General features: G+C 41.7%; 2 protein-coding genes across 3 annotated transcripts in view; both read left to right on the forward strand.

The window, feature by feature from the left end:
* Positions 1-205: 205 nt before the first annotated feature.
* vps37ba (VPS37B subunit of ESCRT-I a) lies at positions 206-15,900 on the forward strand. The gene is made up of 4 exons (XM_062543157.1): positions 206-406; positions 3,589-3,760; positions 11,422-11,504; positions 11,902-15,900. Exons 1-4 carry the CDS (start codon positions 302-304, stop codon positions 12,409-12,411), a joined length of 870 nt encoding a protein of 289 aa, XP_062399141.1. The 5' UTR covers positions 206-301; the 3' UTR covers positions 12,412-15,900.
* A 2,167-nt stretch (positions 15,901-18,067) lies between these two features.
* Positions 18,068-22,722, forward strand: part of ppp3cca (protein phosphatase 3, catalytic subunit, gamma isozyme, a) — a 28,985-nt gene continuing 24,330 nt past the window's right edge. For both annotated transcript variants that reach the window (XM_062543159.1, XM_062543160.1), the window contains exon 1: positions 18,068-18,946. In XM_062543159.1, coding sequence (XP_062399143.1) covers positions 18,892-18,946 — 55 coding nt within the window. In that variant the 5' untranslated portion in view covers positions 18,068-18,891. The remainder of the gene's footprint in view (positions 18,947-22,722) is intronic.

The raw sequence follows: 22,722 nt of genomic DNA on the forward strand, positions 1-22,722 counted from the left end.
TAGGTTTATCAACATCAAATTGTATTCGATTACATTCGTACAACTCGTAAAACTGTGTTCAATATGTAATGGAGGCCTACCTTTATTGTCACAACGTGACCATTCTTATACAACGTCTGCACTATGATATCTGTATCTCTTTCACTGACGTCACGAAATCCCCACCTATCCACGGCTTCCGCTAAAACTACCTAGCATAGCCAGTTAGCTCAGATGCACTAGTCTCGAAGCCCAGACTGAAGAGACGGCTCAGTAGGCTACTTGGTTAAAACCGAAAGCGACATAAACAGCTGTCACAGAAATGTCTGGGTTTGGGAACAAGTTGAGTGGATATACAATGACCCAGTTGAATGAACTACTCGAAGACGATGACAAGCTCAATAAGATTGTTGGAGACATGGAGGAGGTAAGAAAAAATATAGAGAATTTCAAGATGCTTAAGTTCTTAAACCGTGTTCTCAAAAGTTTAGCTTTGCCCCTCTCTGAAAGAGCCAGGCCCCTTCTGTGTTTTTCTCGAGGGTCTTCCGTCGGTCCAGTTCATAATATTTGTGAGAGACTATGAAAGGTGTAGGCTAACGTTAAATGAAGTGTCTGTTAAAGGCAAACTTTTCTTGGACTAGTAGCTACTTTTGTATCCACGACATATAATTCGAAACATTGTCAAATGTATCGTTTCTTAAGCACACTATTTGAAACACTGTTGCAACGTGAAAATAGACTAGAAGTCTAGGCTAGACGTTGTAGTTGAAATAAGACGGAGTGTATGGACATATTGATGGTGTTTTTTTGCATTGCGACAGTATAGCGCTGTGAATTGGCAGCGTGCCCGCGTGCACGAGTCCCGCGGGTGTGATACAGTTATATCATTTGATAGACTATTTTTGTTTCGAAGTGTTTGATTTGTCACGCAGCCTCATTCGAACTGCTGTTCTCACGTTGTGGGTTACATCCACTGTGGTCACCCAGGCTACTGACCTTCAGACAACGTCTTGGAGCGAACTAAGATTACTTATTAATTATATAGGCCTAGCTAATAAAGGTATTGGCGTCTTGATTGCAAGGGCAAGCATGCCCTAGGCCTAGACGTCATTTAAACTCAACTTTCCGCTCAGTTAGCGAGGAGTTATTATCACCATGTGGTTCCTGTGTAGGTCAACGGTCATCAGGTGCTGTTTGTAAATTATCGATTGCTGCGCTGGTGTTCACGACTTTTTGTTTAGATAGCTTTGACCTGCTTTGGAAGGGCACATAATGGTGTGGGCCACAATAACTCAGTCAGATCACCAAGTGTGAGCGCTGTCGTCTAGAGATGAATAGCTCTGCATCTGTCCTTTTTACATTAACTTTGTCTTTACATTGTGGCAGATGTTAGTCCAGATTCCACTGTGTGTATTGTCTCACTATGGCATACTTGTAGGGTGATCTCAATATACCTCACATATGCCCCAAGGTGCATTTTAACACAACTGTATGTCTCCAGCTCTCCAGCTGGTGTTCCTAAGGCTACAACAGGGTGTAGAGAACAGATGTGCCATCTGTGATTAACCTGTTTTTCTTGTGTACATCTGAGTGTGAGGGGTATTGTACACCAAGTCATATGCCATAGAGGATTCTTGCATAGTCGCACAGAATTATTTATTGTGCAATGTGATTTACAATGACGATATACAATAACATTTACATTTTATTTTTGTAACCAGCAATGTCCAAAAATATAACTATATTGGATGCTAGGACTCTCCTGCAGTTTCAACCTTTGCCAGGTTGTTTGGGTTTAGGAGAGGTATGAAAATCAGCTGAATTTCCATGTGTATCCCTTGACACTAGCCTTTTCAGCATGCACTCAAAGCTCAGTTGGGGGATGGGGTGGGCTGGGAGTGGCTTTTTGAGTTTCATTTTTTATGAAAAGCATCAAAACGCTATTGTGTACTACTTCCCCAATCCACACCAATGTGGAAACATGTAAGTACAGTACAGCACAGCACAGAAGGCTTAAAGATTCAAGATTCCGGACACACGTGAGAGAGTTCACCATGTACCTTCGTCTGTCCTTCACACGCTGTAAACAACTGGCTTGAAAATGAACTAAAATGTTAATCCTTTCCCAGAACCTCTGTAACTGAGAGGCTCGTCAACCCGACCTGTTTGTCTGAGCGCCTAATTATCTGTAACACACTGGTGATGCACAACATGCTGGCTCTCTGTCTTCTTGTCTGTCTGTGAAAGTCTGTTTTCAGTACAGTAGGTGGAAGGTTGTTATGCAATGGCTGCTGGGAGGTAGTATGCACACAACAGTGTGTGTGTGTGTGTGTGTGTGTGTGTGTGTGTGTGTGTGTGTGTGTGTGTGTGTGTGTGTGTGTGTGTGTGTGTGTGTGTGTGTGTGTGTGTGTGTGTGTGTGTGTGTGTGTGTGTGTGTGTGTGTGTGTGTGTGTGTGTGTGTGTGTGTGTGTGTGTGTGTGTGTGTGTGTGTGTGTGTGTGTGTGCATTTGTGTATGAGCCTCTGACTTCTGTTTTACAGCTGATAAATTTGAGTAACTTCAATATCTCTCTTCCCCAGGAAGAGGCCTGCATTTTAAATGTTTGTTAGTCTTTAATTGCCCTACTTAGCTAAACTATTTGGCATTCAGAAAGTTCACTGACTCTTCTTCCAAAAGCACTTGGTCATCGTACATTGCTATTGTACCATTTAAGCGTATCTTTAAGCCTGTGTGGGATGAATAATACCCAGTGGTTCACAGGGAAAGACTGTGTACTGTATGTCCTATTGGAAGCTTCACACACCATGTCAGTCATGGTCTCATTATGCTGATTTGGTACACTCTCAGTTTTAAATGCATGGGTAGAAAGGAAGAAAATAATACTTGGCATGTCAGGTTGTCCCACCCCAGGATCAGTTGAAGGCATTACTGCTCACAATGGCCCTTTTCCTCCAAATCACCAATGTGCCTTGACACAGGGGAGTGTTTTAAATTGTAAGCCTTTTCTTGCATTCTTCCTTCTTCTGTGTCTCATTACAGAATACCCTAGTACAACCTCCATAAGGTTTGGTTTTTTTTTAAAAGGCCCTTTCCTCCCACAGCCATGTGTTTTGGCAGTGCAGTGGTCTATAAAATCGAGTTAACCATGAGCGGTTGTGATGGTGGAGTTGTGCTAAATGCAAATAAATCCCCATCCACTGGCTTTTTTTTGTTTTGTTTGCTGTGGTGGGACAAGTTCCCCTTAGAGTATGATGTGCTCTTTGGACCCTAGGAAATAGTGCCTCCGATTCGCGATGATGAGCGCTGGGGAGAAATACATCACCAAATGTCCAGCTGTTCGGTGTAGTGCCCTGAAAAATGTCCCATGTTTGGTGCTATGAAAGTCATTTTGACCGGAAGCTGCGAGCTTCCTTTGTCACTATCAGTCAAAGTATGTACTGTAAGCTATCATTTCATTAAGGCTGTAATAATTTGCTACCATAGCTTTTCCTGAGCTGATCTTTGTTCATTTCCACTGTCATTCTATGGGAAGGTCTTTGAGTATTGATGGGCCCATTGGAAATGTGTGTAAACTAACGTGTGACCTGTATAAACCACGTTTGCATTGTAGGTCCAGAACGTCCAGCAGAGCAAAGAGATCACCCTGGCCGGCAACCGCAGCCTGGCCGAGCAGAACCTCCAGCTCCAGCCTCAGTTAGACTTCCAGAAGAACGAGCTGACCAAACGCTACCGGTGTCTCCAGGAGCTGTACGAGGCCTACCAACTCCGCAAGTCCACGCTAGGTGAGATGCCACAACTGTGTGTCAGGTTTTCATGGAAAATCCTTCAAGCCCAGACGTGGCTGTTTGTATAAAATGGGAAGACGGTTGTGCCTTAAGTATGATTTGTTTACTATTGCTCACCACAGGATTTGTACAGGGTGTGACATGGACATTGGCTGTTCTGCCAGGTTGCCATGATTGCATGCACTGTATTTACTCACCATGGGACAAGGTACATAATTAGGGCATGTGGGAGTTCCGGAGGACTGAAAAGAGAAACCAAATGGAAAGCTTCATTTAAAGCTTTATTGTTCATTCAGCGGTACAGTTAGGGTGTGACGCCACCAAAATAACTAGAGAGAGAATATACTTACACATAACTGACACAAACTTGTGTACAGAACACATAGGTGATGCATATTTGGCACATAGAATAGGTTGACAGTGACACGTTTATGTAAGACATGCATGAATGTTTTTTATGGTATAGGGAAGTCATGGTCATTGATTGGTAATGGAAACTGTCTTTGAAAATGTACACTGTTCTTTTCCATGACTGTCATGTGCCCTCTAGAATGGTAGAATATTGACGCGTCATTGTTATATGCTGTGCGTTATCGAGAAAGCCTACCACCAGGGCTTCCTACAGTAGCACGCCCTGGTCTAACCAGTTCTTCCCGTTTCTGCTCTGTTTAATTTTAATGAGCTTCCAGGCATCAGTGTCCATAAGGCCACATGTACCAGCCAGGTTGATCTACATGAAAACTGCAGTAGCAGAACGCGGAAGAGAAAAACAGACAGTTCATGTCACCATATACTATAACTGCTGGATTTTGGATTTTGGAAAAGAGAGAAACAGATAGTTCAGGTCAGCATATACTATCGCTGCTGGATTTTGGATTTTGGAAAAGAGAAAAACAGATAGTTCAGGTCACCATATACTGTAGCTGCTGGATTTTTTGAAATGGGAACCAGCTGTCTGTTGGGTTTTTGGTGCTCTGTAGTCTGTACAGAAGTCTCATGTTGAGTCTGGGTCAACACGTCATGAATAAAAGGAGCTGTCGCTGATTGTGTTGCGTGTCATAATGGTTGCCAAGCAGCTCACTCAAAACAACATGCTAATATTTCTCCTTAGTTTGTCTCCTTCAGGCCTTGGAGTTCGTGGTTAATGTGTCTGAGAGTGAGATAACATTCTTTCCACAGGCTTTGTGGTTTGATTTTCCATGACATTGAAGCATACAACAACAGAGAGTGAACCAGGTCTTTGTGGTGGGATTATCACAGTTAGTTGCCTATCAAGCAGCTTTTCTTCCCTGTTTATGAAAGCAGTAATATCTGAGTGGTTCACTGAGGCTGACAGAGAGCACCGGCTTCCCCGTCTCTAAGCTCATGCGTGAGCTTTTTTCTTCTCCAGTCGGCAGAAATGGCAGAATCCGCGGAAACAGCCAACTGTCATTTGTGTTGTTTGTGAGGAGGGGGGCTGCTGGATGTGGGTAACCCACTTTTCCCTTGTGCTGCCTGTCCCACTTCTGGATTTGTAGTAAGCAGCTGGGCAGCAGGGCCGTAAGCTACCGCACGGGAGCCACCCGCTTGACCCAGATGATAAAGCTCTGGTCTTCGGGGCAAAAACAAGGGGATGGACAAGCGCTGATGTTTCTCTGTGTGCTTTTACCACCATTTCCCCAATGTGTACCACCATGCAAACACACACGCGGACACACACACACACACACACCTCCCCCCACACATCCAGGGAAGGCTGTCATGGCAACGGAAGCTCCCTGTGTCTCCCAGAAGGGAGGCAGTTGAGGGCAGCATGGCAGACTATTGGCCCTTCTCAACATTAAGCTAACAGTAAGCTTTTGTGCTTCGGGGAGTGTGTGAGGGCAAAAACAGCCCCTGCTGGACAGTGCCGTGTCCACCCTCCCTGCTCTGCGAGCACGGCTGGCTCGGACGCATACATGAGCAAATAGCTGTCTCATGATCATTGGCCCAGACCGCACTACACGGTTGTTGGAAGGTGAAGACTGGCTCATTGTTTGGCCCAGCGTCAATAACCCTGTGGTTAGGCCAGGGAAAGAGAGGAGAACCTGGTGTCCAGTTGCTCTCGTGATGGGGATTCCAGAGCTGCCTTCTGTCCTTTCACAGACAGTACAACCCCCGCTCACTGTGTAAAGTAAAACTACAAGGGGTCATTCCGTGTCAAATCACCCAATTTCAGCCAATTTGGAAAGTGACCCTCTCCAAAAAAATCTGAAATAAATCACAGGTGTTTGTAGCCTAGACCTATGCACAAATCTTAAATAGTATGTCTGGATCACTAATGGTTTAAAAACTGCAGCCCTTTGAAGCTTCAAGTCATTTTAAGCATTGTGGTGAACAATCCTTTTTGGTCAACTTGCAACGTTATTGGTTCTTTTGGTATTTCACACACATCAGTGAAACTATGTGAATGGAAGCACATTTTCCTGTTGAATTAAGAAATCTAATCAGATGAGACGTGTCTTGTGTAATTTCCCCTCTGCAAAGCTCTGAAAATGGCTATAAATTCATTATGTGAAAAGACATCATCACTTTTGAAGGCTTCTCATTCGAAAGGTATGTGCCACAAATTTCATCAGGTTTTTTTCCCACTCATATATGGACTATAAGGTCATGTCCATGCATCAACTTTGGTTGTAATCGTTGTCATATTGTCAGAGCATTTTGTTTTAATTGGGCTTGATTTTCAAAAAGCCCATTTTCGTCCTATCATTTCACCATGTGGACAGTTAACAGGATTTTTTTTAATTTTACCATATCACATTCTGTATGTGAGGATCATCTGTCCAAAATGTGGGCTTGTTGCTGAGTTTCTTTATTGGAGATATGATTTTTGGAAAATATTCTCTATAAATCCACTGAACTTGCATTGGATCTGCAGTACCACTTTGTACCACATGGGGTGCTCTTTTAATACAATGGAAGTCAATGGAAGAGTAAGAGATTCACTTGTTTGCTGCACATATCCAATCTAAACACACATTTTATGGTTCATAGTTGAATTTCTCCAAGTAATTATTGCAACATGAACAACATACTACTCATAAATAAATCTTATTTAGAGAAAATAAGCGGATCAAGCAAATTATACACACATAAGACTGACTGGTCATCATACATACAAGATACTTGATGAGTTATCTCCTTTTCATGAATGCGTCTTGGATCCAGGCAATAGCGTTTTGAGCCCTCATACCTTTTGATTAAAACTTTTATGTGATGGAAACATGCATGGTCATCTTCATCAAGTGAAATATCTGCTCTAAACTGCATCTGACGCTTTTTCTGCATCTGATAATGCACTGAATTCTTGAAACCCCTTTTTTCTTGAATATGTTCATGACTTTCATTTTCCAACTTCTATGGTGGTGTAGAAAACTGTTACAAAGATGGCAAGCTAAATCTTCTTGCTGCATGTATGATCAGTCAGTCTTATGTGTGTATATTTAGCTTGATCAGTTTATTTAGCTAAATAAGATTTATTTATGAGTAGTATGTTGTTCATGTTGCAATCATTACTTGGAGCAATTCAACTATGAACCATAAAATGTGTGTTTAGATTGGATATGTGCAGCAAACAAGTGAATCTCTTACTCTTCCATTGACTTCCATTGTATTAAAAGAGCATCCCATGTGGTGCAAAGTAGTACTGCAGATCCAATGCAAGTTCAGTGGATTTATAGAGAATATTTTCCAAAAATCATATCTCCAATAAAGAAACTCAGCAACAAGCCCACATTTTGGACAGATGATCCTCACATACAGAATGTGATATGGTAAAATTAAAAAAAATCCTGTTAACTGTCCACATGGTGAAATGATAGGACGAAAATGGGCTTTTTGAAAATCAAGCCCAATTAAAACAAAATGCTCTGACAATATGACAACGATTACAACCAAAGTTGATGCATGGACATGACCTTATAGTCCATATATGAGTGGGAAAAAAACCTGATGAAATTTGTGGCACATACCTTTCGAATGAGAAGCCTTCAAAAGTGATGATGTCTTTTCACATAATGAATTTATAGCCATTTTCAGAGCTTTGCAGAGGGGAAATTACACAAGACACGTCTCATCTGATTAGATTTCTTAATTCAACAGGAAAATGTGCTTCCATTCACATAGTTTCACTGATGTGTGTGAAATACCAAAAGAACCAACAACGTTGCAAGTATACCAAAAAGGACTGTTCACCACAATGCTTAAAATGACTTGAAGCTTCAAAGGGCTGTAGATTTTAAACCATTAGTGATCCAGGTATACTATTTCAGATTTGTGCATAGGTCTAGTCTACAAACACCTGTGATTTATTTCAGATTTTTTCGGAGAGGGTCACTTTCCGGCACTGGGTGATTTGACACGGAATGACCCCAAGGTGATTTTCAGAGGGGACTTTGGGTGAGGGGGGTGGTGGTGGTGGGGTATTTTAAGCAGTACAGGACACTGTTTAGCATTGGGAAATGTAAAGTCACTGTGATGGGTGCAACCAACAGCCAGATATTTCTCCACTTCCGGTACTGACTTGGTGATGACAATGATGATGACTGTAGCTTTGTGATTACGGCTATGGCAAAAGTTTTTTTTTGATGCAGTGGATCCATCCATTCATCCACTGCTCCCTGAGAGAGAGAGAGAGAGAGAGGGAGAGAGAGAGAGAGAGAGAGAGAGAGAGAGAGGTATGTGTGTGTATGATAGAGAGTGTGAGCGACAGAGAGAGAGAGCAAAAAAGAGAGACCAGAGTCATATAAACAGTAGAGATCATAGGGAAGAACCATTGACAGAGTTGGTCAAACTCTCTATCTATGGTTCTCTTCTAGATGTGACCCTGTCCATCTGTCTAATGATGTGTTTTTTTTTAATGGTCTGGCCTTTCAGACCATTACAGCTACAGTGTTAGACTCTTGGGGCATGTACGGGAGCTCACAGACATGCCCTCAGAGTGTAGTCTTTTATATAAGTGTCTCTGGTGTAGTGCTGTAGTACTGTAGCTGCTTGGCTGTATTGCCAGGTGGCTGTAGCAACTCGAGCTAGGTAAAACTGGCTGTTTTCCTTTTTTTTCACAATGACAGTACTCAGTGACCTTTAGAAACAGACATCTTTGTGAGAACTCGCTGGATTTTTCCTTTCAGACCTGTCATAATGATATGATCCATAAGCATATTTAACACGCTACATTGTGACCAATACTCTGAGTCTTTTTTTTAATTACAGTGGAAATAACTATAAATTATTAAAGATCAATAGGAAAAGAGTATACTTTGTACATATGTTGTACAATGTATTGTACACCATCTACATCACATGCGTTTTATTCAGCTTTGTCCGTTGTGACCATTTACAGGAATTCCTTATGTTGTTCTCTTGAGATTGCTTATGTGTCTACTGTTAAATTACTGCGAGATGGCTATCTGATTCCACACCTGACTGTGACTAACAGGCCTTTATGCAGGTTAGCATGACTCACTGGGTCAGTGACACGACGTCCTGGCGGGCTGGGGTTTCTCGGAATGGGATAAGACTGGGAAGCCTCGGAATGCTTTTCTGTTGTAACATAAGTCCCCTTGAGACTTCTGTTACATAGGTGGTGGATAATGTGAGACTACTGAGTACTTACTACTGAGGCTACTGTCTCTCTCTTATGTAAACTCCATACGGATGTTAAACGCAACCGAAACCCTTATTTAATTTGTACCAGGATGTGAATGAAATGTTTTGTCTGCCTGTGGCTGGTGAATTCCTAAATCTACAAGCCACTCTACTTTTTCACCAGTCGATAGGGTATGAAAGTGTGATATCATGATTATAGTAGCTAAATGATCACGGTTATCTGCATTATTGCGATATGATTAACCTACTACCTATGTTGGCCAGAGCTCACACTTTGTCTGACCTTCATGCACAGTAGCAACAAAACTAAAGGTCAACAGAACAGCTTTCATATGCCATAGTGTCATACAAATGGCGTGGCAATCTTTTGTCTTGAGTTCTGGAGTTACAGTATCCAGCCTGATCTTACTATACTATGCTGCCTACATAATCTGATTGTAATATTTAGATATTTAACATTAACAGTTATTTGCTATTTGGCCTATGAAATCATGCATCACCAATTTAAGCACTGTTCAGTTTAAAAAAAACTTAAATACAGGCATGCTTAGCATTTTGTGAAAACAAATCATGCTACATTGACAAACTCTTAACCATGAGCTGTATATTCTCTGATTCAAATATTTACAGATGTCTGGGTGATATAAACACAGGTCCGTTTTAAGAAATGTTTAAAGCCCAGTTTGAGACCATGTTGAAATTTGCTAAAATGTATTTAAAAACCGGATTACTCTGCAACGGCTAATTATACACAGGAATGCATTACACCTTGGTGTTCGGTAAGGTCTGCTGTTTATTCTGATATATGGTTTGACATGTGTTGCGTGAAGAGTTCGTCAGATATTCCACCAAGATGAATGGATGTGGAGATGGGCACAGAGAATATTTTTTTTCTCACAAACCGTTTATCACAACAAATAGCAGCTAACTGACACCTTTTAAAAGTTGAGAAAGGGCTATTTCATGTGATACCTGCGTGATGAGTAGGCCTACTGTACCTCTCGAGTATTTCAACAGAGAAGAATGTGTGAATTTGGACGCACTTTGTGTGCCTATTGTGTTGTCAAAAAGTGAAGTGCTGCGCCATGCTATGGGGCGATACGGCTCACTGGTAGTTATTATAGGTCACTTTAAATCAGTGCGATTTACCCTTATAGGTTACTGATAACGTTACATGATTTCCCCTTTCTTATTTTAAGCCATCAGGGCCTATGCAAATTCGCCTGTATCTGACTGTATTTGTGGTATGCTCGCTAGCTGACCTACCATAGTGGTTGGTAAGTTGACCATGTTCACTTGGATTTGGCTGGTGCTAATTTCCATCCCTGATGTAGGCTATACGTAATATGGGTGTGTTTTACCATGATAGGTTAGCACCACTGGGTCTGAATGCTTTGTTAACGGTTCTGTGCTAGTGCAACTGCAGAGCTTCCTGCAGTTGGGATCATCTCTGAGCCAGCGCAGAAACAGAGGCCGGGCTTGTCCGTCTTGTTTCCTCCGAGACTCCATGGTCTATTTCTGTGTGCGGTGACTCATGTGATAACCGGCCTGTCGAACACAAGAGCTGCTCAGTGCTGGCAGGGCTTTCTCGTGCGTTGCGGTGTGCCAGCCCCTCTGCTTTCTTCCAGTATCGGGTGTCAGTCAGATCTGCGAGAGGGATGGGCAGATGGAGGGTGTGGGCAGAATGAGTTTCAAATTATGCCCACCCCTTGACCCACACTCGTCAGCTGTGCTGGCATCACATGACACCAGAGGCAGTATAGTGGGTCCAAAACTATTGGCTGAAAGCTTTTATTCCAAGACTGTAATGCAATTGTCCATGTCTTCTAAGTTTTTCTCTGTATGTCACTCGCTTAACATGGCTCAGCTCTTCTGTTTGGGTTGACATGTCCTGAGGTGTATTGATTGTTGCCACATTGCTTACATGTCATAAAGTGAAAACATTTGGGATACGTTGGGAAACATGGGACAGGACTGCTCTTTTCCCTTGCATTTTTTCCTCATTGCTCTCTGCCTGTTTGTGTTTTCAGATGATCTGTCTGGGAACAGCTCTTTAGACACATTGCTTGCGCTGCTACAGGCAGAAGGAGCCAAGATCGAAGAGGAAACGGAGGTAATGAGCGTGTGTTGAAGTGCCATGCAGGCTCACTGAGAGACCGCAGGGGTAGTCTGAAGGATGTGGCTTTGGTGTGCGTTTTACTTTTCGACTCCTTTCCTGTTTTCAGTCCCAGGGTCACGTCAGTTCAGTTTCATGTCAGCTAATGTCATTGTGCATCAGAAGTGAGGGAACAGGGTAGCAGTTGTGGCTGTCTGAGTGCTGGCTAAATTTATTCCGCCACTACTTGTGTAAAAAAAAAAAAGAAAAAGTACCACAATACTTCCATTATGTAGATAATATATTTCTGCATGTCTGTTGTATTTGTAGAGTGAAATTTTCAGCTGACTTATTGTGTATATAATTTTTTTTTTTTTTTTTTAACTTTTCGCTCAATCTCTTTTATGTTTTCCAGAACATGGCTGATTCGTTTTTGGACGGGAACATTGCTTTGGATGGATTCATCGACGAGTATCGGAACAAAAGAAAGCTAGCCCATTTGCGGAGGGTGAAGATCGATAAGCTCCACGAGCTGGTGCTGAAGGGACCGTCGATGCCCCTGCCCCCAGTCCCAACCTCTCGTCCCCCGGAGTTGCCGGCTAAATCCTCCCCCTTGCACAAGGAGCCCAGCTCCAGCAACACCAGCTCCCCAGTGCCCCATCCCAGACGAGCCCCTCCACCTCCACCCGTCAGGACTCCGCCTGTACCCCCCACCACAGCCGCCCAACCTGCCCCGGTGTTCTCCTACCCTACCTCTTCCTACCCTACCCCCTCCTACCCACCCGTCCCCCCCAGAGTGGGCCAGTCTGTGCCCAACTTTAATCAGGGTTACCCCCAACACGCCTTCATGCCCCAGTACCCGCCTGCACTTCCCCAGAGGCCCCCGCCTCGCATGGTCCCACAGCCTGGCTTCATCATCCAGTGAAGATGCAGCAGCAGGGTGTTTGCTGGGAAAGAGGATACGTGCACATATGGACTTACACGCTGGCACCTTGTTTTTTTCCCGTTTGAGGTCTGTAGTGTCTAAACCTCTGCACATATCGCTGCATATCCAGACTGCGAATAGAGTCTGCTGACATTGAATGGTATGGACAATGCATAAGACAGACAGAAGAGAAAATAACGGCACAAATTTGCACTTGCAGCTTGTGTATTCCCTTTCCCCAGTAAATTCAAACTTGTTTGTTGTTACTATGAAAAGAAGTTAGTCTCTGGGATAGGGCTGGGCGATATATCGATATTTTAGATATATCGATATTTTTAAAAATGAGATATGGAATTAGACCATATCGTATATACCGATATAGTTCAAATTTGCGGTTTGATTGCTCCAGGCAAGCCGCTGGCCGGAGCTCTATGCGCTGCTCCCCGCACCCGCGCCCGCCCCTCCTCTTTCTGACACAGAGCGGGGTTGCACACAGCACCTAAGTTGTGTCCCTTAAGTATCAACCATAAGGCTTATGTGAGGAATTTATTTAAGGGTGTTGCACAAAATGTCTTAAATGGTATCCTTAGGTAAGGAAATTCGTTAAGTTATTTAGATTTTCATTTGCATTGAAAGGGATTTTCTGGCACGACAAATTCCAGTTCCCACGGAGATTGTTCGTTTGCTAATATGTGCATGCTTTTCTGAGGGTGAAATGCGGGGCTGACTGTCCAAAATAATATCAAGATGTGAGCACATATTGTCTATAAAATGGTATAGCGAATAACACGACAAATCTGACTATAAACTTTGACCAGTTTGACGGGTGACGCAGCCAAACACTGCGCACCTTAGAACAGTGACGTTAATTTCACGATGTTATACTGTACATCTAATGTACCTATCAGTAGCTAATGTTAGCGATAAATAACTCAACAGGTACGTTCAACATATGTAACTAACTAGCTTGCTAATAAGTTATGCAATTAGAAAGCAATCCACCAAACACAATAGCCTAAAGCTTAATGATCTATAATCTTACCGTGATAATTTTCGGTGACATTTATCCATTCATCAAGTAAATCCTGAGACATGAATTGAAGTATACTAGCTAGCTAGTTAGATATTATCCTCTGGCTGTCATCCAAAGAGCAAGACCATTTGTGCACCAAAAAAAATTTGTTACATGTTGCCTGGTGAACCAAACCAAAGCTCATAGGCTATCAGTTAGGACGACTTGAGCAAGCTATGTTACCACTAGGCCTAAATAAACGACATAACTTCTGATAGGCCTATTTGATTGAAGAGTAATATTAGCAGAAGATTTATTTATTTTCAATTGTTAAAAGTGGTTAATTAACTACATTTATCAGCATTGACTCAGATAATAATATGGGTTTTCCTTTAGGCTGCTGGACATTTGTGCAACGGTTTGAGGGATTTCTTAAGATAATAAGGAGAAAACTCAAATACATGAGGGAAAATGTTAAGGAGAATACTTAGAGGTGTTTGTGTAACTGATCTTATGTTAAGGGGGCCTTAAATCAAATTTTAAGGGTGCTTTGTTCTAGCAGCTACTTTGCGGGGAAAATATCGGGATATATATCGTATATCGATATTCAGCCTAAATATATCGGGATATGACTTTTGGTCCATATCGCCCAGCCCTACTCTGGGAGCACCATGCACCCTGAATTAGGTTGCTTCATCCATTGCTCAGCAGGAAAGTTTAAAGAGGGGCAGCTGGACTTGCCGATTACCCAGCCTACTCATATTACATACAGTGTCCTTCAGATCCTGAACATATCCTGGCTTCTATGACGAGCTTGTGTTGTTTTCCTTTTTTACATGTGTTCGAATTTGAAGTAGTAGGTTCTTTTTCATTTCAAGTCTGAACAGCATTTTAATTTGTGAAATGGTAAAACCCTATGCACAAAGACAAAGACTGCACTGTTTTGGCGAGAAATGAAGAGCGAACGAAAAGTCACACACACACAAAAACATTTTTGTGTCAGTCGTTACACAGGCATGCACAGGCACAACCTGGACTCCAAGATGTTTCTTATGGTTGATTTTTTTTTTTTTTACAACTGGATTTGACTCACTTTTGAGTGTGGGATGGCTAAGGCTATACATGTTAGAATGGTAAGCTAAGGTGTGCCACTTGTAGTAGGCCACTCAGGAAAACTGGATTATTGAGAAAGGGCTCTGGTGCAGGAGGTAATCCAGCGAAATCCTGTTGAGGAGATGACCGTGTTGCTGCTTCAAATGTCTCAGGGCAGGAACACATTGAACTGTGAGAGTGTTCGTGTGTGTGTGTGTGTGTTTGTGTGTGTGTGTGTGTGTGTGTGTGTGTGTGTGTGTGTGTGTGTGTGTGTGTGTGTGTGTGTGTTTGGGCATGCATATGTGTGCATTTTGGGGAGTATGCAAGGGGGCATATATAGGTGTCTGCTTGCACTGTCTTTGCCATCTGTGTATGTACACTGAATATTTTACTATTGATTAAAATAACCTGTTTTCTGTAAACATTGTCTTCTAACAAATATGGTCTCATCACATCTCTCAATGCTTTATAAGCAATGACTGACCAGCACTCAGAGATGAACACCTAAGACCTCATTTTTCCATTTATTATTGTCATGCCCTTGTATGGAACCTATACCATTACGCATGGTTTTGATACAGTCTGTGTAGCCTTGCAGTCATTGGTGTAGTCATTTAAATATAATCAAACATAGGATGAGTATATACATTCACATGAATCATACTTAACAGTCATGCCGGGCTGGCATCCAGATCCATCCTTCACTGTTGCTTGAAGCCACTGAGTGCCTTTTTTTATGGTCATAGTACTTCCAAGCTGTCTCCAGCTAGTACCATGACAGCCCTCAACACCTTCATAGGTACATACCAGGCTTCACATGTAATTTGGTACGCCTGTAAAACAGGGATTTGGTGAAGTCTGTTTTCATTACTTATGCTTGTTGTCATGAATGACAGCTCGAACAGGCTTGGCAGGGTTGGATTCTAAGAGAAGCAATATCATTTTAGAAAGGTGTATGCTTGTATTCCTTTGCAGTGGTTGGGAATTAATTTATCAACATATGCATCTGAGTTTAGAACAATTGAGACTTTTTTTTTCTTAAATGGTGCACTTTGACAAGAGGGGATAAATTGCGAGATAACTATGTTTTTGTTCGATAATTTGAAAAACTATTAAATAATTGTAAACCACCCCATACCAGCATTTTACACTCCCCTGATATGTTTGTTGTGTTCATTATACAAGTTTGCACCATATTACATTTTTTGCCTTCCTGGAAAAATTTCCAGACAGCTATGTACTACAATCTACTCTTTTGTATGCCCCCTCTGTATTACAGGACATTGAACATTATAAACTGATATTGTATCAGTTGTTAGTGGTGGGTGGAATTGCTTTGGTAGGTTTTTAAGAGTAATTAATAAAAAGAAAATTTTCATTTTTTATTTGCATTGTTTCTTTCTGAAATTGCATTATAGGAAGAAGAATGGTCATAGCCGTAGTGCAATTTAAGCATGATATACCTTTGAAGTCGTCATTAAGAAACAGCTATCTCCAATATTAACATACTCATTTTACATCATACTCTGTTTTAGTCCTATGTAGCTGGACCTTGTGCAAGCATAACAAGTACCCCAAACAAAAGTATCAATAATTAAAAAGTGGACATGGAACAATTGTTTTTGTTTTACATTTGGCAAAAATGTGAAGCATTTTCAAGGAGAATAACCTAATGGCTGTCCATAACGGAACTCTGGTGCTTCAGTTGGGTATAAGGAGTTACGTCTACGAATAAGCCAGGGATGAGACCCTGGGCCAGAGCCAGAGGGGATACAATGCACCTCCCCCAATGGAACAAACTTCTCTGGATATGCTTAATATGAATTTGAATGTTAACATTGAATATTTTGGGATGCACTTACCCATTTTAGCCCTGTGAGGTGACCCTGAAAATCAATGAGGTGAATCTCAATTCGTGTTTTCTCAAATATCAACGGTATGCGATTAGAAAATGTAACGTTTTTAGGCTGTCTAGATCTTTCAAAAAAAGTATTTTGTTTGGATGTGGCGGTGATGTGTGTGTGTGTGTGCGTATGTCTGAATGTGTTATATCACAACTAGAGCCCCCCCATTATCATCATGGCAGACCAAGCCAGAGGACAGCTGAGGAACTCTGTGCCAGGACAGCAGCCAGGCCTGACAGACTGTGTCCAGGGGAGCCACTGAAGCACAAGAGTCTCCATCTCGGAAAAGTCCCAACACTGTGGAAGACATCATGTCTCATCCCCATCCCAAAGAAGCCACACCCAATGGAGAAGTACAGGAGCCTGGTGGAGGGCTTTGTGCAATGGTGCAAACTCAGCCATCTACAACTCAACACTGCTAAGACCGAGGAGATGGTGTGGGGGATTTCCGTAGGTCTAAGATCCACTCTGCTGCCAGACTCCATTGAGGGGGTCAATGTGCTGTGGTAAACACACAAGTATCTGGGGATACACCTGGACAATGAACTGGACTGGTCAGCCAACACAGAAGCACTCTACAAGAAAGGGCATAGCCGGCTGTAATCCCTGAGGACGCTGTCCTTTAATGTCTGTAGCAAGCTCCTCTGGATGTTTCACTAAGAAGAGGGATATCTGGGCGACTGGACAAGTGAGTAAGGAAAGCTTGCTGTCGTTGGGGCTGAACTAGGAGTGTATCACTTAAACAAAACAGAAGAGCATAATCAGTTCAAGACTACGCACACTGCCATGCACAACTGACAGACTGCAGGAAGTCATTTGTCCCCAAGGCCATACAGCAAGGCCATACTTCAAACCTCTGATATTGACTGTTCATTTGTGTCTCTCCAGTTGTGTGTGGTGTCTTTAAGCAACGGGGACCTTGAATTTCCCCTTGGGGATCAATAATGAATCTAACTCTATCTAAACCAAGTAACCAACCAACAAGGAAGGCGTTTACTCAGAGCCGTATACGGTGCAACACTGACATCTACTGGTTACTTTTATCAACATGTTCACAGTCTACAGAAAATAGTTTCCCTGTGCAATAATAGCGTATTCCATGCCCTGATGCTACTTAGAGGGACAATGTGGGTCTAAGCACATGGTAACTGTTTCAAAAATTACTAAAAAGTTACCTATATTTTTTTGTTGTTGACTCGATCTGTCATTATCATAGGCTAGGGGCCTATTTGGAATGTGTCGGAAATCGGGATATAAAATCTGTTCCAAACATAGTCTGGCACAAACAAGTTTCAATTAGGCTAATTAAATTAATTTGCACAATCTGTTATGGTGTCCTGGGGAAAAAAATTCTGAAGATTATCCTTCTCGCGGGGATGCAGACTCTTTACAAATTGTTTAAACTTTATCGTAGCCTACAAAGAAAATTGCAATATTTTATAAGACAGAGTAATTAACCCTTATGTATTCTACGTTGTTCATACGTCAGTTAGTTCAAGGCATAAATTCCGCCATATTGTAGGAAATGTGTGGCTTGAGGATTACAGTGTAATCTGAAAGACCGAGCAAAGAGTGTGTGGTAGCCTGAGCTGGCCATATGGTTAGCCGGAGGCGGGGAGATAGGAAAACAGACTTGGGCGACAAGCAAGACACATGCCCGGGAAAAGAGCTCAGTTAGGAGCAAGCAATTAAATGACCAGTGCAGATATTATTTGGTTAAATTAGCTATATTGGTTGATAGGTGGATAACGTTAACCAACTAGATGACATTCTGACTCTGAAAAGTGGAAAATCGGATTAACATTCAAGACTGCGCACCTAGCCTAATCATCTTGTCAACTGGCTGGGTTAACGTTGCTACTTCTCTCATGGAAGAAACTGCTTAGTTGTCAACTGACAGTTAGGTCGCTACATGCACAACGCTACTTACAAATTCACGTTTCTCGTTAGTTGTTTTTGATTAGTAAGTTTGTAACAACAATTTAGATGTGACGTGAGACAGTGAAATTAATTTACCTGTAATCCTGTTGGCTGAACTGTCAGTCTGAGATAGCGAGCTGAGTAACGTTGCTGTTAACGTTAGTTTAGTGAGCTTCAGAGGACAGTGTCAACCCTCTTCTGGATTTTAACGCCATCAATTTGGGAATTTATTTGGTGGCTGCATAGACAATTTAACCATGCCGAGCAACTGTATCATTTCGGAACTTTCTATTTGTATCGGTTGTCTTGATTAGCTGCGAAGGTTAGGGCAACGTTAGATATTAACACGAGCTAGCTAGGCTAGTTGGTTTAGAAATTGTAGTTATAACGTTGTAGTTGGATGTGCCATCAACAGGTTTAGCTGGTAGTAACACAGTTGTGTCCAGCAACCTTGCCAACCAGTTTTCTTTACAGAGACATTTGCTGTTCAGTTAGCTAGATTACTGTCTAACGTTAACAACTTCACTCTGGTACTGACCTGGTCAAACGAGAATGTCGGGGAAAGAGCCTAAAGAAAAGCAATCTACCACGGAGCGGCTCGTCAAAAGTAAGTTTGACTAACATGATTATTATGTGATTGGTGCGACACTGTTCTCAAACCTGTCAGCTTGTGGACTACAAATGTCACTTAATGATAACGTTGTCATTAACTATTTAGCTGGGCATTCCGCTAATGTAATAATATAATACCCTAATGTATAAAATAAAGATAACAGACAGCGTCATACTTTTCGTGTTATATTAACCAGACAAATATCGATGGCGCGAGCTAAATCAACGTGGGGTGTGAGCTAGTTAACGCAGTGTTAGCCAAGTTGACGTTAGCTGGCTATTTAATTATAGGCTGTAACATTAGCTAGCTAACTAACGTTAAGCTAAGCTTGGCGTATAACGTTATTGTTTGAAGCAGGTCATATTTTCCTGAAATTGCTCTCTGCTCAATAAACTACTCAACGTGTCCAGCAAGCAACATTAACGCTACTTCTAATATTGAAGCTTACGTTAAACTTAGTTGTCAACTTGTTGAATCGTTTTCGTGGGCGTGGGTGTAACCTTAACGTTAGGGAACCAACCTTATAATTTAGTCCGTCATAACGTTAATAACGTCTTAATAATACTTAACATTCAGACAGTTTATCGTTGTAAATTACAAGGGTATCCCGGGACCTTTTAGAAAGCATGCAAGTTAATGTTACATTGATATTTTGTTGATTAACTTGCAGTTGTTTTGGTATTCGAATTATCGCTGCGAAGCGAAATCGCTAATGTTAGGTCTTTGGATTCACCCACTTGATAGTGTATTTAAACAATGGCAACGTTATCATTTCGTTATGTAGAACAACTATTTGGCGTTAACGTTTAAACTATTTTAGCTTTAGATTAAATTAGCCTAGATATCTTCCGAACTGGACATGCACAAGCTGAGCCTATTCGCCCACTTTTGCTGGACAACAAAGTAGCTATTGGAGGATGGTCTTGCAGATAGGCTAATTTGTTTCCACTTTTGACTGTGCCGCCTTGCCAGCGCCGAGTTTATGAGAGGTCGTCCGTCAGTGACAAGCTATGCCTACTTCCAACCAAATCTAAAACTAGTTTTGTTTCAGTTTTTGTTACGATGGAGCTGTTCATGTTTTCACTGGAAACTGAGTATGTCGTTTGGGGAAATATGGCAAAGGCACGTCATGCACCTCTCTGCAGACTCCAGCAGTGGCCAGTCTCCTTGGGTCTCATTTCTGATGGCTTTTGTTTCGGAGCTTGGCTGTGACATCAGGTTCATCAGGAGGCGTGTGACCCTTGGCCATTGATCAGCAGAGCAGAGATTGAGGGCGCTCAGTGTTGCTGTGCCTTTTTTCTCTTTCTACCCATGCCACTGATTGCACTCTCTATGCCCCGTTTGTCTTTAACAGATTTTTATACAGCCCAGTTAGAAATACAGCCATCGCAAGAACTCCTTTCCGTCCCAACATGATTGAAGACCAGACCACACTATACATCTAGCACTTTGAGGTCACTGATGTAAAGTGCATTATAAAAAACATTTATTATTATTATTATTATTATTATCTTCTGTTACAAAAGCACATTTTGTGCGTTGAATGATGGCAATGTGTTGATTGGCATCTGAGTTCTGTTTTTTCCCCCTTTAATAATATGAAACCTAACCTATCAGAGTAGCTTTATCTTGAATCTCTTGCAACTGGACACAGCTTTGTAATTGGCCATGTCCCTTTCCAGTAGCTCACATCATTATCATGAAAGGATACTCTTACTGTGGATAGAGGTTGAAGGCCACCCATTACAACTGAAACGGCTAACAACCACTAGTCAGCTGTAAGAATAATGTTACAAGAAATCTTCCAAAGTTGAAATATTATAACTTGAATGCCTTTCACTGCTTGCTTTAGTGTGTTGGATTTCTAAAAAAGATTTTGGGAGTAGAGTGAGACTGTTTGCTGTGCCAAGGCACAGCTGTGTTGAGCCTGCATTGCTGAAAGTCTGAGTTACTTACAGATCAAGGGTGTATTCATGAATTCAGTCTGACACTCTGAAAAAAGAATAACGCCCTGAAGTCCGAAAAAGAAGAGCATTCTGACTCCCCGTGAATTTATGAACGGTTATTTGGGGTAACGGACAGTACGGTTTACAATATGGACACTGCTATTACTGTACAGCACTTGTGAAACAGGGTTTATGTGTCATTCAAGGTTTCAGAGTGTGCTTGGAGTGGTAATTTAGGAACGCATCCCAAACTGCATTTTCAAAGGTCGTTATTAAATAGTCCAGTATAAATAGTACCACAGACTAGTTAAGTCATACACATTTTTTTTTTTTTTAGTTACATTTTTAGATGTTTAATTTCCATTTTTGTTTGTTTGTTTTCAACGAAACCTTGGCTATAGACTTACCTTTGTGTTCTATTTTGGAAATCATAGATCTTGGTATTATGAAAGTGCAAAAACATTTTGAAAACCGCTTCATCAATCCTTTTAAGATGCCACTATAGCATCTCCAAGTACATTCGCTATCCTCCCTACCTAAGGGTAGTGGGTGTTTAACTCGCCATGGATATCCTCTCAGATCATGTGTTTGGACCTCTCTCAGTATTAATTGATTATCTATATGAATGAGCTTCTTGAGACTCATTTAAATGCAGCTGCTTGTAACCTGCTGCGAGACAGGCGTACTTACCGTGCTTGTGTGCTTTTGTGGCTACATATTGTGTGCAGCCAGCTCTTTGGGGCAATCTCACAGAGCATATTTTGATGTAAATCTTAGTTTAATAACTTGTCTGTGGACACATGCAGTAAATTAGTCTATTAGAAAAAAAAAATATTACCCACAACTGAATGATGCCATTTTCAGTGTTGATATGTCAGAACAGGTTTGGCTGAAATGGGCTACTTTTTCATTGACTAGATAAACCTGAACTCTTGAAGGTTTCCAATGTAGAGATGGACGTTGGCACTGATGTGCTTTTCAGTGTAACAAAACACAATTTTCTGCTTTTGCTATTGCAGCAAGTGGCCTTGGTTCCAATGCCCCTGAGAATTCCAGTTGAAGCCCTGTGCTATGGATGTGGATGGCCAGGGTGTCAGAGTATCAGACATTGTTGCTGCTGATTAATGTTTGCATGGAGTTAACATCAATGTCGAATGGAGCAGCATTAGACTGTAATGATAAATGATACATTGGCAACCATATGAATTGTTATGTCCAAGATAAGCACAAACTTGACTTGACCTTGTGTAAGGCAATTTGAAATGAGTGGTCTCAAGATTTTGCCCAAGACTTAGTTTTCACCATGAGTAATGTAGGGATTTTAAAAGCTACTGATGACTGCAATTGCACAAGCCTTCCTTTGTCATCAGTGCACGGAGCAGGTTATTGGGATTTATGAGTCATGTCAGTGTGCAACCTGGACACAAACTGTAATTCCAGTCATTACTCACATAGTTCACGATGAAGCATCCTGCCTCCACTATCACCAAATGAGCACTAGTTGTATTGCACATCATCATTTATCATCTGCAGGTTTGGATATTTCTGTTACAGTATGCAGTTCCTGGAATCGTCCCATTCAAAAGGGAAAAATGATTGTGGGTCTCATCAACTCTATATAAGTAAATGCATTCCATATGTTGAAGTATTTTTCACTCAAGTGATGCAGTAGGTGCATTACGGTAGTAGTCCATGGCAGGACCAAAAGGCTTTTTTCCCATTTCTGATTCTGGAGTGTATGGAGTTCATTGCACTCTTGAATATAGTCCAGATACAGAGAGAGCCCACAGTATGTACAATAGTTAGCCACCCACAATGCAATGC

The sequence above is a fragment of the Sardina pilchardus genome, chromosome 8 (assembly GCF_963854185.1).
Source record: "Sardina pilchardus chromosome 8, fSarPil1.1, whole genome shotgun sequence".
In the NCBI taxonomy this organism is placed as follows: domain Eukaryota; kingdom Metazoa; phylum Chordata; class Actinopteri; order Clupeiformes; family Clupeidae; genus Sardina; species Sardina pilchardus.